This window comes from Terrapene carolina, unplaced genomic scaffold (genome assembly GCF_002925995.2).
Source record: "Terrapene carolina triunguis isolate 2854851 unplaced genomic scaffold, T_m_triunguis-2.0 Scaffold66, whole genome shotgun sequence".
Classification (NCBI taxonomy): Eukaryota; Metazoa; Chordata; order Testudines; family Emydidae; genus Terrapene; species Terrapene triunguis.
Window position 1 is genome coordinate 96,737,207 of NW_020664417.1, and position 15,182 is coordinate 96,752,388.

The 15,182-nt window shown below is 43.9% G+C and overlaps 1 protein-coding gene across 2 annotated transcripts in view; it reads right to left on the bottom strand.

The window, feature by feature from the left end:
• Positions 1-15,182, bottom strand: part of UBOX5 (U-box domain containing 5) — a 31,077-nt gene that overhangs the window by 4,708 nt on the left and 11,187 nt on the right. For both annotated transcript variants that reach the window (XM_024193792.1, XM_024193791.1), the window contains exons 2-3: positions 6,194-6,297; positions 849-2,043 (exon numbers count right to left, since the gene is read on the bottom strand). In XM_024193792.1, the coding sequence (XP_024049560.1) occupies positions 849-2,043; positions 6,194-6,247 (1,249 nt within the window). In that variant the 5' untranslated portion in view covers positions 6,248-6,297. The remainder of the gene's footprint in view (positions 1-848; positions 2,044-6,193; positions 6,298-15,182) is intronic.

The window sequence follows — 15,182 nt, forward strand, 5'->3', positions numbered from 1 at the left end:
CACACACACACACACACACACACACACACACACACACACACACACACGCTCATTCTGCTATCCATTGGTTCTGAGGTTTTATGCTCCCTTGGCAGGGATGTCCATCAACACAAGCATTTAGTGTTATTGACTGGGATTTGACAAGTGCTTCTAAAGCTGTGCTGCGATAAATAAGTGCCACTTGGGGGAGAACCGTTAGGAGCGTAAGCAGCAGAAGGGTCAGTAGGAGCACATTTGTGATCACAGTGATCTGTGTAAGCAGCCCACACATGATCCTACGAACCAGTTCATTCGGCGCAGGGAAGACATTTGAGGGTTTCCCCCCCCATTATGGGGACGACGGGCCAGCAGATTGTGTGCCTGGGCTAGTAGAATCCCAACAATTTTTTTGCACAGGCTGCAAGAGAGATGATTTTCCAGCACAGCAAGACTTGTCAATGAACTGAAAATAATGGGGACAAAGGAAATAAAAGACTAATGGAAAAATTAAGTGATCTGAATCAATTATGGGCAAATAAATGGTGTAGATTGACATAGGCAGAACAATGCGGTCAGGGACTGAAAAAACAACCACCATAAAACAGAAGTAAAATCTGGCTATGAAAGAAAGAACGTACTGGGTAGAGGAAAGGGGAAAATCAGACATGACTGATATGCTAAAACCATTTCCATAATGTTTGGCAGGAGTAAAAGACAACAGCCTCAAAAAGCGCCCCTAGGTTTTGGTGTGAGAATCTGCAGGAGATGTGAGGATTAAGTGAAATCACATTTGGGATGGTGTGTGTGACACTCTGGTCCTGGGAGACCAGGAAGGTGAAGAAACAATGAGAATTAGGGAGGCGAGATACCTGTCGAACAGTCCATTTGGGCCAAATGCGAGTCACTCTCAGTTTTCATTTTTTTAGCACTGCTCTCTGAGGTAGACATGGCTAGTAAGTTTGTGGTAGAAAAATAGGAGGGTTCTACGTGGTTGCTGTCATCAGGGCTTTGCTCCATGCAGTCCATTTTCCTTTTCAGAGAGGACATGGTTAGGGAAGAAGGTGTGACCATCCCTAAGACCTGAGCCCTCCCGAGGAGGTTGGTGCCTGGAATGCTGTGCTGTAATAGGAAGTGGTCTATCCTCGCCTTTAGAGAGGGGTGAGGGAGGGGCTGGGAGTGCTGGCTAAAGGCAACCCCAGTGAAAGGATCGCTGGGCACCCGACCCCAGGAAGCCTCACTCCGGTTGCATTTCTCCAAAGTGCTCTGGTCGATCACCTTGCCAGACGGCAGCAGCATTGGGAAGGGCATTATCTCCAGAGTGATAGGGTCCAAGAACTCTTCAGGGATATCCTGAACAACATCGACTAGCTTCTGGAGACTCTGCTGTTCGCTGTCGGAGTTGCTTAGGGGCACACACTCGCTTTCCATTGGTAAAATGAAACTGGCACTCTGGACGCCCAAGCCCTGAGCCAAGCACTCAGAGGCCACTCGGAACACGCTGTCCATCACGTCCTGTGGGCACGACTTGGCTGGCTGCCCCCAGACCTCCAGTCTTTTAATGCAAGGGAGGCCACCTCCTGCTACATGGGAGATGCAAATTTTTAAGTGTGATACATTGCTCAGTGAGGCAGGGCCTTTATTCCATAGGTCGTGAGATGCAGAACCAGGGTAGAAGACAGCTTCCATCTGATGGAAAGGAGGCCTTGGCTTGAAGCCCCTGTGGCTGAACGTCACTTTGCTTTGATTTTTTAGAACGGCTTTGCCCACTAGTGTGAAAACGTCTTTGTCCGACACAGGCTGACCGGCCAGACCTGAGAACTGAGACTCCGGGCTGTTCCAAGAGCTTTTGTTCAATGAGGTAGACGTGTAAATGTCCAGCCCCGTGAAATTCTGATACCCACCCGATGAGATGTCTATGTTAATCCTGCAGATTTCTATGTTGAAGGGAAAGGAGAGAGTAACATGGACCGGGGGCTTGATGAAATATTCACTGCGAAAGCCCCGGTTTCTCTTTGCAAGGTCTTCAGAGATGAGGTTCTCAACTTCATAACCATCAGCAGAAATCTGTGTTTAAAGAGAAAGGAGAGGATACTGGGCTTGATTTGACCCAAAAGAGGAAAGTGAGTTTGCAACCACTTCTATAGTATTTGCGAGACAAAATGTAAATGAGGCATTAAATGATCAGCGGTGAATAACAAAACTTAAAAGATGAGCTGTGCTCTCTTGATTTTACTCCCCAGAGCATGTGTGTCCCTGAGTTGTTATTCTAGGGGTGCTGGGCTCTGCAAACCCATTTGGTACAGTAATGTTGCTCAAGATGTTAGAAGCATTCACCAATTATAACAGTGCCTCTTTAAGGGAATGAGAATTTAATTGAAAACATTTATTGTAAAGGATTTTGCCATAAATTCATTCTAGGCTAAAATATGGAGGAGAGGCTAAATTCAGCCCTGCTGTAAGAGCAGGCAACTCCACTGACTTAATTGGAGTCACAGACCAGCAATGTAATCAAACCCATCTAGGAAGGGCTTTAAATACCGTGTAAATAAATGTTGCGTTTTTCACAGGACAAAACCCAGGTTCTCTTGTTTTTGAGATGCAGTTTGGGGGGGCCTTGCCATTCAAAATAGGCTTTGAATTAAGAACTGGATAATCTCTAAGGATTATAATGACTCCAAGAATCAAACACGAAAGCTCAACTCATTATTATAAGTAGTTTGACACCTTAGAAAGAAAAATGGGAAAGTGTTTCACATTTTACTGAGCCACAGGGAATTTTCTGGTGGGAGAGAGAAAAAAGTATCTGGGAGAGGGATAGCTCAGTGGTTTAAGTATTGGCCTGCTAAACCCACGGTTGTGAGCTCAATCCTTGAAGGGGCCATTTAGGGATCTGGGGCCAAAAAAAAAAAAAAAAAAGTTGGGGATTGGTCCTGCTTTGAGCAGGAGGTTGGACTAGATGACCTCCAGAGGTCCCTTCCAACCCTATGATTCTATAAAATTAAAATATTGACTATGTAAGCACTTGAATAATGCAAATATTACCACCTTTCATCTGAAGATCTCAGAACTAATTAACCCTCAGAACTCCCCTATGAGGTGTAACAGTTTTAGGACACCAATTTTACAGAGAGGTTAACAGAAGCAGAGAAAGGATAAAGGGCCAAATTTTTCAGAGTGACCTCCTAACTGGGGGCCCAACCTGAAATACCTTGGCACTGATTTTTAGCAGTGATGAGCACCCACAACTCCAAACGAAGTCAACAGGAGTTGCAGGTGTTGGTACACTTCCTAGTACAAGTGCTGGAGGAACCAACTAGGGGCTGTGCTCCTCTTGACCTGCTGCTCACAAACAGGGAAGAATTGGTAGGGGAAGTGTAAGTGGGTGGTAACCTGGGCAGCAGTGACCATGAGATGGTCGGGTTCAGGATCATCACAAAAGGAAGAAAGGAGAGTAGCAAAATACGGACCCTGGACTTCAGAAAAGCAGACTTAGACTCCCTTAGGGAACTGATGGGCAGGATCCCCTGGGAGGCTAATATGAGGGGGAAAGGAGTCCAGGAGAACTGGCTGTATTTTAAAGAATCCTTGTTGAGGGCGCAGGAACAAACCATCCATATGTGCAGAAAGAATAGCAAATATGGCAGGCGACCAGCTTGGCTTAACAGAGAAATCTTCAGTGAGCTTAAACACAAAAAGGAAGCTTACAAGAAGTGGAAATTTGGACAGATGACTAGGGAGGAGTATAAAAATATTGCTAGAGCATCTAGGTGTGTAATCAGGAAGGCCAAGGCACAACTGGAGTTGCAGCTAGCAAGGGATGTGAAGGGTAACAAGAAGGGTTTCTATAGGTATGTTAGCAACAAGAAGGTGGTCAGGGAAAGTGTGGGACCCTTACTGAATGGGGGAGGCAACATAGTGACAGATGATGTGGAAAAAGCTGAAGTACTCAATGCTTTTTTTTGCCTCCGTCTTCACAGACAAGGTCAGCTCCCAGACTGCTGCACGGGGCAACACAGTATGGGGAGGAGGTGAGCAGCCCTCAGTGGTGAAAGAACAGGTTAAGGACTATTTAGAAAAGCTGGACATGCACAAGTCCATGGGTCTAGCTCTAATGCATCCAAGGGTGCTGAGGGAGTTGGCTGATGTGATTGCAGAGCCATTGGCCATTATCTTTGAAAATTTGTGGTGATCGGGGGATGTCCCGGACGATTGGAAAAAGGCAAATATAGTGCCCATCTTTAAAAAAGGGAAGAAAGAGAACCCGGGGAACTACAGACCGGTCAGCCTCACTTCAGTTCCTGGCAAAATCATGGAGCAGGTCCTCAAGGAATCCATTTTGAAGCACTTGGAGAGAGGAAGGTGATGAGGAACTGTCAACATGGATTCACCAAGGGCAAGTCATGCCTGACCAACCTGATTACCTTCTATGATGAGATAACTGGCTCTATAGATATGGGGAAAGCGGTGGATGAGATATACCTTGACTTTAGCAAAGCTTTTGATACAATCTCTCACAGTATTCTTGCCAGCAAGTTAAAGAAGTATGGACTGGATGAATGGACTGTAAGGTGGATAGAAAGCTGGCTAGATTGTCGGGCTCAACGGGTAGTGATCAACGGCTCGATGTCTAGTCGGCAGCTGGTATCAAGTGGAGTGTCCCAGGGGGCGGGGTCCTGGGGCCGGTTTTGTTCAACATTTTTATTAATGATCCGGATGATGGGATGAATTGCACCCTCAGCAAGTTCACAGATGACACTAAGCTGGGGGAAGAGGTAGATACGCTGGAGGGTAGGAATAGGGTCCAGAGTGACCTAGACAAATTGAAGGATTGGGCCTAGAGAAATCTGATGAGGTTCAATAAGGACAAGTGCAGAGTCCTGCACTTAGGAAGGAAGAATCCCATGCACCGTTACAGGCTGGGGACCGACTGGCTAAGCAGCAGTTCTGCAGAAAATGACCTGGGGATTACAGTGGACGAGAAGCTGGATATGAGTCAGCAGTGTGCTCTTGTTGCCAAGAAGGCCAACAGCATATTGGGCTGTATTAGTAGGAGCATTGCCAGCAGATCGAGGGAAGTGATTATTCCCCTCTATTCGGCACTGGTGAGGCCACACCTGGAGTATTGTGTCCAGTTTTGGGCCCCCCACTACAGAAGGGATGTGGACAAATTGAAGAGAGTCCAGCGGAGGGCAACGAAAATGATCAGGAGGCTGGGGCACATGACTTACGAGGAGAGGCTGAGGGAACTGGGGCTTTTTAGTCTGCAGAAGAGAAGAGTGAGGGGGGATTTGATAGCTGCTTTCAACTACCTGAAAGGGGTGTTCCAAAGAGGATGGAGCTCGGCTGTTCTCAGTGGTGGCAGATGACAGAACAAGAAGCAATGGTCTCAAGTTGCAGTGGGGGAGGTCTAGGTTGGATATTAGGAAACACTATTTCACTAGGAGGGTGGTGAAGCACTGGAATGGGTTACCTAGGGTGGTGGTGGAATCTCCATTCTTAGAGGTTTTTTAAGGCCCGGCTTGACAAAGCCCTGGCTGGGATGATTTAGTTGGGGTTGCTCCTGCTTTGAGCAGGGGATTGGACTAGATGATGTCCTGAGGTCTCTTCCAACCCTAATATTCTATGATTACCCCAAATTAGCAGATGCAGAAAAAGAACCCAGGAGTCCTAACTCACCATTATACCACAAGACCCCAATTCTTTGCAATAAGACTGGTTAGCTTTGAAGATTTGAGTCTTGAAGATTTGAGGGGCTTTCACAAAAAAATAAATAAATTAAAAATAAATTTTCAACCCCCCAAGCAGTTCCATCCAGTTTTGCACAATTAAAAAATCCTGTTATGTTTTTGCTGTAACCTACATGACCATGGCCCTTTAAGTGTGATGCCACAAGAGCATCTCTCTGCACATTACACTGAGATAATTCCAACAGACACTGCTCAGGTGTTTCCTGAGCTATTTCGCCAGAGAGCCTGGTGAGTAAAATTGGTTGTGTTTTCTTAGAAAAGATTTGCATGAGCATCTGAGAATGCTCTTAATTAAGGAAACATTGCCACATTATCTCAGACACAAATGATGTAGTGAGTGAGCACTCCTTTGTCTACTCTGTCCAGCAGAGATAAGGACTGCTTATTCTTTCCATCTAACCAAGAGATACCAGAGCTGACCCTCTATGCCTTAAATTGCAGAAAACACAATGTTTTTTTATTTTTACCTTGTTGCAGTGAATTCTTGGCTTGAACTGTGGGAGGCAGATGTTTATCACCATATTTGCAGTTTGAGGGCTCACCTTCCAAGCATCAGAGTCAGCTGGTAAAACTAAAGGCAAAAGCAAAACATAAATGTTAGTGAACGGTGGAAAATAGGAGACTCTTGTGTAAAACAGTTCCTGAGTCACAGGTGAATTGCAAGTCTGACTGCTCACAAAATGCAGTTCAAATTCAAGTGAGTGAGGCTTTTAGCAACTCAAGAGAAACCCAAGTGAGTGTGTCATGGACGATTCTGGGTTAAGATGCAAGATCAAGTTAAAGTCATTCACGATTCAAAGGAGAAAAACATCTGAGAAGGAAGCCTAGGGGATGAGTGTTTTTATGAAAAGTTCTCATTTGTAAATAAACCGGTGATTAGATGCAAGCCTTATCAAAGGAGAGTGTGTTCTAGAGAGGAAGAGTTTGGTAGGGACTTAGTCCTTGCCCTGCCATCCATTCAACCTGAGGGAGATTTTCAAAGGTGCCTAACTCTCAGCAGCCTAATTCCCCTTTGTGTCTTTGCAAATCTTCCCTGCTAAGACCTTGGTCAAGTCACTTAACCACTCTGTGCCATAGTTTACACTATGTCGGCTAGGAAATATGGCCTAGGGGCTAGGCCATGGTTTAGGAGTCAGAGACCTATTCTTGTCTCTGCCATCAACTTGCTGCATGACCTTGAGCAAATCATTTCACATCTCTGTCCTTGTTTCCTCTTCCATCCTGTGCCTGTCTTGTCTATTTAGGTTGTAAACAAGCTGGGGGGCAGAAACGGTCTATGTGGTAGTAAAAGCACAACAAGATGTGAGGTCTCAACCAAGGGATTTAGCAGTTACTGTAATATAAATAAGTAACAATGCACAATGGTGTTGCAAGGATAAATGTTTCTAAATGCTTTGAAATCCTCAGATGAAAGTTACTCTTGAATGCAAAATTAATAATCATTATTTAGTAGCTGCTTTCTGTTATCCAACAGATCACTGGGTGCTTTAGGGAGATCAACAAAATTCTGAGCCCTGATCAAGTCAACTCTTTCAAACATGTTCAGAAAAGGAAGCCAGGAGAACACACAATCTTTTGCATTCAAAGAACTAAACAAACTGGTTAGACACGATTCTTTTTTAAAATAAGATTCTCTGTAGAGTAAGAATTTTAACCTCCTAAAGAAGGTGTAAACCTCATTGCTTGGAGCAATCTTGTAATCACATAATTCCAACTTCTATCAAGAAAAAGGAGCCCTTTAAATGATTTCCAATGGAGGGTATTTGTTCAGCCTAACTGGATTTTTGCAAGCTCTTTTAGGTGTACATGGGATTATAAAATGAACTGAGGTCAGGTCAGCATGTAATGCTTCCTATACCTGTCTAGTAAACATGCGAGCATAATGCAGCCGGAACACTGATTAAGTGCCGATGTCAGAATACAGATAAATGGTGACATTGGCTCTAAAGTCCAAATTCAACGTAAAAAATATCTCAAGCCACCCATGAAAGGGTGAGTTTGAAGCTTATGTTACCAATGCCTGCCTGATTGTTTTTGGTGGATCAGGCTTTGTGTGTTAAAAGAAGACCAGTGTGCTCACATGTAATAAATGTCAATGTCACGTAAGAGAAACAGAGAAAGCATTTTCAAGTCTCTATTTCTTTTAAAAATGTCAGGTCTGCAATCTATAGCAGTGCCAGGCTTGCTGCTGGAAATACCATCTCTCGAAATGTAGAACTCTCTGTACATCTGTCCATTCCTGATCATTAAAGATCTCACGGAACTTTTGGCCCATCCAGTTCAGCAACCCATCTCTGGCAGGGACTAGCACTAGATAATTGAGAGGAAGGCACTAGCCATTCTATAGTGCAGAATTACGTTATAGGCTGCTCATAAGAGAAGTTTCTTCCTAACCACAGGCAGTTTCTGGCTGGCTTAAATCCTAGGTTTAAATCCATTCAAAATAAGTTTTAGCCTATCCACTGAGAACATCCATAGTACAGTGTAAGTGCGTAGGCCTTTTTTGAATTCTACTAAGCTCTTGGCCTCAACTGTACCTTGCAACAATGAGTTCCACAGGTTAATTATATATTGCATAGATGTTTTCTTGTTCAATTTGCTGCCTTTCACTTTAATTGTCCCCTTGTTCTTATACTTTGAGAAAGCATATGTATGAATGTCCAATTTATCTTATCTGTCCCATTTGTTAGCGTGTAACTCTCCTCACAAATTGTTCTCTCCGTGCCTTTGAGAATGGTGCTGGTGCAATGAGACCACTATTTATCATGCTGACCGATAATGTCTCACTGTTTCCTTGTACTCTCTCAACTGTTTGTTGGCATCAACATGTTGGCTCTTGTCTTATACTCAGGCCTGGTCTACACCGGGGGTGGGGAGGAGGAAATCGATCTGAGTTACACAACTTCAGCTACGTGAATAACGTAGCTGAAGTTGACGTACTTAGATTGACTTACCGCGGTGTCTTCCCTACAGTGAGTCGACTGCTGCTGCTCCCCCGTCAACTCTGTCTGCGCCTCTCGGCGAGCTGGAGTACAGGAGTCGAAGGGAGAGCGCTCGGGGATCGATTTATCGCATCTAGACTAGACGCGATAAATCGATCCCCGCTGGATCGATTGCCGCCCACCGATCTGGCCGGTAGTGAAGACATACCCTAAAGAGCTTACAATCTGAGGGTAAGGACCATCTCTTTGTGCTGTGTTTGAACAGCACCTAGTACAGCAGCGTCCTGCTCCACACCTGGGGCTCCTAGGCCCTATGGTAATACAAACAAAACATCTCATCTGCCTCTGTTTCTGCTGCTTCTCATCTATAAAAATTAGTTCGTCAATCACTTTGGGATCTCAGCAGGGAGAAATATAGATATATAAAAAACAAGAGCAATCTATTTATCTAGCAAGGTTCTTATGCTGATGCCCAGCACTGAAGTATCAGCTTTGGGCTGATACGATCATAGCAGCCTTTGAAGAGAACTCAGACTGTGCATTACCAACAGTGGTAATTTGGAGAGTGTTCAGAGAAGAGCCATGAGAAAGATTAAAGGATTAGAAAACATGCCTTATAGTGATAGACTCAAGGAGCTCGAACTATGTAGCTTAACACAGTGAGGGTTAAAGGATGACTTGATTACAGTTTGTAAGTACCAACATGGGGACCAAGTATTTAATAACAAGCTCTTCTATCTAGGTAGTACACGAGCCAATGGCTGGAAACTGAAGATAGACAAATTCAGACTGGAAATAGGGTGTACATTTTTCACACAGAGTAATTAACTATTGGAACAACTTACCACATTGCCAAGGTCATGGTGGACTCTCCATCACTGGCAATTTTTAAATCAAGACTGGATGTTTTTCTGAAAGTTCTGCTCTAGGAATTCTTTTGGGGAAATTCTCTGGACTACGTTATGCAGGAGGACAGGTTAGATGATCAAAGTGGTCTTTTCTGCTTTTGGGATGTGTGGTGTCAAGGCTGATTCCCCACTCTGGCACTTCGAGTGCAGAAGGTGGGAGCCCGCAAGGATTTTAAAAATTAATACTGGCCACTCCAGGCTTGTATTAAACTCCCAAGGTTACAGCGTTTCTCTGACCCTGGCTTGCTAAACGCTGCCACCACCCAAATGCAAAACCCCTTTTTTGGAACTCAGGAAGGTGCACTTGGGAATTCCTTCCTGTGGGGTACCCTCAAGCCCTTTCACTCCCCCTGTGGGGAAGAGCTGAGAAAGAAAACAAAGGAAATTAGCTGTTGCCACCAGCTAATTAAACAATATGTGCACAAACCTCTTAGGACACCAAAAATCCAATCCTGTTCTTAAAAAAGGTAAATTTTATTAAAAACAAAAAAGAAAGAAAATACATCTGGAACTTAGGCTTTTGCTAGATTTTAAAAGAGCAATTCCAAAAATCAAGCACCCAAAATAGCTTTCTTGGGGGTTTAACTTAAAGGTTACAAGCAAACAAAAGCATCTGGGGTTAGCACAGAGGAGTCCACTAGCCATAAGAAATAAACAGAAATAAACCTAATCGCGTCTTTCTAAACATTCCTGATCTACTTACACATCTGAGGGTCCCAAATAAGTAGTTCTAGGTATGATTCTATGATCATACCTGGCTTAAAGCTTTTCATAGCATAACTGCTCCCTGTTCCCCTCTTTCCCGAAGAACCACAACAGAGACAAAGGGGAAGTTCCCCCCCCCCCCCCCCATTTAAAAAAGCTCTAGCCTTCCCACTGGCTCCTTTGGTCAGGTGCCCACTCCTTTTCCTTTACCTGGGGGACTTTTTAACCCTTTACAGGTAAAGCAAGCAGAGAACAGCCACCAAGAGGGACTTTATAACTGGCTGGCTGGTGTTCATAAAAGGGAGATCTCTCCCCTCCCCCGCCTTCATTTATCACATAAGGTATCCCAGGACAGAATGTTGTACAGCCCACGTAGGTGACCACAGAATACTTGTTTCCACTGGAGTGATTTCTGACCAAGGAACAAAGTGTATTTCATAGTAATTTTGAAAAGCGGGTGTGGCACCAACAGACGCACAGCTCAGAGCAACAGACACGTATGATATGTAGCTTAGTATTCTCTTCCCTTATTGAGAGGTGCAAGGAATATTCTGGTTGAGGGGCAATCCATTGTGAGATAAGTGCCTGGATAGAGCTGTGGGCGTTTTGGTCAATGGGCAGCTCATGTTCTGTTCAGTTTAAGGACTGATTTCCTTTGAGCTGAAACACTAGAGATTTAAAATAAACGGTGCTACTATTTGAGATAAATGTTATTCAGCTCAATAGGGTATCAATAAGCTTGTCAGGCCTGTTAGCATGTTCTGTAGCTTGTGTGTGCAACGGTGAACTATAACTCCACTGAGGAGTGGGAAAAATTACAACAGGAGTAGGATGAGGGGGGAAAAACCTCGCCCCCCACCAATCCTTTCAAACCCCAAAGTAATGATAGGTGGGGCTGGTAATACCACCTACTGTTAAGGTTGCCCAGCATTTTGCATCCTAAGATCCTTTTTTCAGTTGCTTATAACTTTGACAAAAACTTTAATCATTTGGTTTTCCATACTGGGCGTCTGCTTCAGGCTGAATTGTTTGTTTTAAATTTCAGCCCGAACAGTTCAGCTGTTTCTGAGAGCAAGGCTAGGAAAAATGATGATTTGCACATGTTAATGGCTATGTTTTCTTTGAAAAACTCTAGTGCCCCCATGCTTTGGAGCAGGGACTTGAAGTTTGGCAGGGGAGTGGGCCTTTGGGTCAGGGATGTGCTTTTTGCTGTTCTTGTGAAAATCTGCCCAAATTTAGCCAAATTAAAGCCTTTCAAAAAAAACTTAAATTCACACATGCTCAATATAAACTTGATTTTAGCAGCTAAATTCCCAAAAGTTTCCATCCACACTGGGCGTGCTCCAGCCCAGAGCTGGACAGGACTTTCCCTGCTGTGGACTATGCTGGGTCCGGGCACCTGAACTGAGAGCAGGAAGACTGTCCCTCCTGTGCTCTCAATGCTCTCTCTGTTGGGCCCGGGGAATCTGGCGAAGGAGGTTACTTGATTCAAATGCAGAGGGGACAAGAGCCGGACCTGGGGGAATGGAAGATGAGTGAGTAGCTTGGAACAAGGAGCATGTTGGGATGTGGTGGGAGAAGACTTGGACTGGAGACTGGCAATGGGGGGGGAGGGAAGACTGGAATTAGCTGGGTAAAGAAACTGGGAGCGAAACTGAATGTGTGTGTGGGGGAAGGGGGGGGGGGGGGGGGAGGGGGATTGGATGAGGAGGGGGGGGGAGACTGACTAGCTGGACAAGAGAGGCTGAGAACCAGTGGGGTTGAGGGGAGACAGATCTGATGAGGAGTCAGATAAGAACTGGGTTTGGCTGCACAAAAAATCTGGGACAAAGAGACAGGTGAACACAGACTAGTATGAGGCCAGGGAGGGAAATTGGAACTGGGATCCAGCGGGGACAGGGAACATGGACAGCATGAGGGACAGAAAAAAAAAAATCAGGAGGAGGAGCCTGGTGTGGGGGGAGAACTGGGAATGGCTGAGCAAGGAGACTGGGAGGAAGAATCCAGAGGGGTGAGACTAGGGACTAGCTGGGCCTGAGGAGTGGAGACTGGGATTAGCTGGGTGAAAACATTGGGACATGGTGAGGTTGGAGGGGATGGTGCAGAAATGACTGCACTTGGGGGGAGGGAATGGGTTGCACAGGCAACCATAATTCTGACATTTGACATAGTTTTGTGTGTAATATTACAGTAGGATCTACTGCCTCTACTACATTGAAATATATCTATCTAAGATTATATAATATTACAGGAGTGTCACTCTGAAGCCTAGGATGTCTGATGAGTCAGTGTGAAGTATTGGAAACCCCTATAACCATAGCTTAGAGCTCTTTTTCTTCAGAATATCACCAGTTTCAATCATTCAATCATCATGCGAAAGAAAGCATAGAATCAAATGAAGTAAAAATCTTAAATGAACCAAACTATACCATAGAATCTCTATGGATAGTAATTCCATGCTCTAAGAAGAAGAATATAGCAGTAGGGGAATAATACTGACCACCTGACCAGGATGGAGATAGTGACTGTGAAATGCTCAGGGAGATTAGAGAGGCTATAAAAATAAAAAACTCAATAATAATGGGGGATTTCAATTATCCCCATATTGACTGGGTACATATCACCTCAGGACTGGATGCAGCGATAAAGTTTCTTGACACCTTAAATGACTGCTTCTTGGAGCAGCTAGTCCTGGAACTCGCAAGAGGAGAGAGAATTCTTGATTTAGTCCTAAGTGGAGCACAGGATCTGGTCCACGAGGTGAATATAGTTGGACCGCTTGGTAATAGTGACCATAATATAATTAAATTTAACATCCCTGTGGTGAGGAAAACACCATAGCAGCCCAACACTGTAGCATTTCAGAAAGGGGGACTATACAAAAATGAGGAGGTTACTTAAACAGAAATTAAAAGGTACAGCGCCAAAAGTGAAATCCCTGCAAGCTGCATGGAAACTTTTTAGACACCATAATAGAGGCTCAACTTAAATGTATACCCCAAATTAAAAAACATACTAATATAACCAAAAAAGTGCCACCATGGCTAAACAACAAGTAAAAGAAGCAGTGAGAGGCAAAAAGGCATCCTTTAAAAAGTGGAAGTTAAATCCTAGTGAGGAAAATAGAAAGGAGTAAACTCTGGCAAATGAAGTGTAAAAATATAATTAGGAAGAATGTGAAGAACAAAAAAGAATGTGAAGAACAGCTAGTCAAAGACTCAAAAAGTAATAGCAAAATTTTTTTTACGTACATCTGAAGCAAGAAGCCTGCTAAACAATGTGTGGGGCCAATGGACGATCAAGATGCTAAAGGAGCACTCAAGGACGATAAGGCCATTGCGGAGAAGCTAAATGAATTCTTTGCATCCGTCTTCACGGCTGAGGATGTGAGGGAGATTCACAAACCTGAGCCATTCTTTTTAGGTGACAAATCTGAGGAACTGTCCCAGATTGAGGTGTCATTAGAGGAGGTTTTGGAACAAATTGATAAACTAAACAGTAATAAGTCACCAGGACCAGATGATATTCACCCAAGAGTTCTGAAGGAACTCAAATGTGAAATTGCAGAACTACTAACTGTAGTCTGTAACCTATCATTTAAATCAGCTTCTGTACCAAATGACTGGAGGCTAGCTAATGTTACGCCAATTTTTAAAAAGGGATCCAGAGGTGATCCCGGCAATTACAGGCTGGTAAGTCTGACTTCAGTACCAGGCAAATGGTTGAAACTATAGTAAAGAACAAAACTGTCAGACACATAGATGAACATAATTTGTTTGGGAAGAGTCAACATGGTTTTTGTAAAGGGAAATCATGCCTCACCAATCTACTAGAATTCTTTTAGGGTGTCAATGAGCATGTGGACAAGGGGAATTCAGTGGATATAGCAGGGCTTTGGAGCGGAGCCCGGAGCTGGAGCGCAGTCCAGTAGGTTTTATGCCCGGAGCCGGAGCGGAGCAATTAAAAAATCTGATTGCTCCAAATCCCTGGGATATAATGTACTTAGATTTTCAGAAAGCCTTTGACAAGGTCCCTCACCAAAGGCTCTTAAGCAAAGTAAGCAGTCATGGGATAAGAGGGAAGGTTCTCTCATGGATTGGTAACTGGTAAAAGATAGGAAACAAAGGGTAGGAATAAATGGTTAGTTTTTGGAATTGAGAGAGGTATATAGTGGTGTCCCCCAGGCATCTGTACTGGGCCCAGTCCTATTCAACATATTCATAAATGATCTGGAAAAAGGGGTAAACAGTGAGGTGGCAAAATTTGCAGATGATACAAAACTATTCAAGATAGTTAAGTCCCAGGCAGACTGCGAAGAGCTACAAAAGGATCTCTCAAAACTGGGTGACTGGGCAACAAAATGGCAGATGAAATTCAGTGTTTATAAATGCAAAGTAATGCACATTGGAAAACAATCCTAACTATACATATAAAATAATGGGGTCTAAACTGGCTGTTACCACTCAAGAAAGAGCTCTTGGAGTCATTGTGGATAGTTCTCTGAAAACATCCACTCAATGTGCAACGGCAGTCAAAAAAGCGAATAGAATGTTGGGCAACATTCAGAAAGGGATTGATAAGACAGAAAATATCATATTTCCTCTATATAAATCCATAGTATGCCTACATCTTGAAGACTGCGTGCAGATGTGGTCACCCTATCTCAAAAAAGATATACTGGTATTGGAAAAGGTTCAGAAAAGGGAAAAGCCAATGATTACAGGTATGGAACAGCTGCCATACAAGGAGAGATTAATAAGACTGGGACTTTTCAGCTTGGAAAAGAGACAACTAAGGGGGGGAATATGACAGAGGTCTATAAAATCATGACTGGTGCGGAGAAAGTAAATAAGGAAGTGTTATTTACTCCTTCTCATAACACAAGAACTAAGGGTCACCAA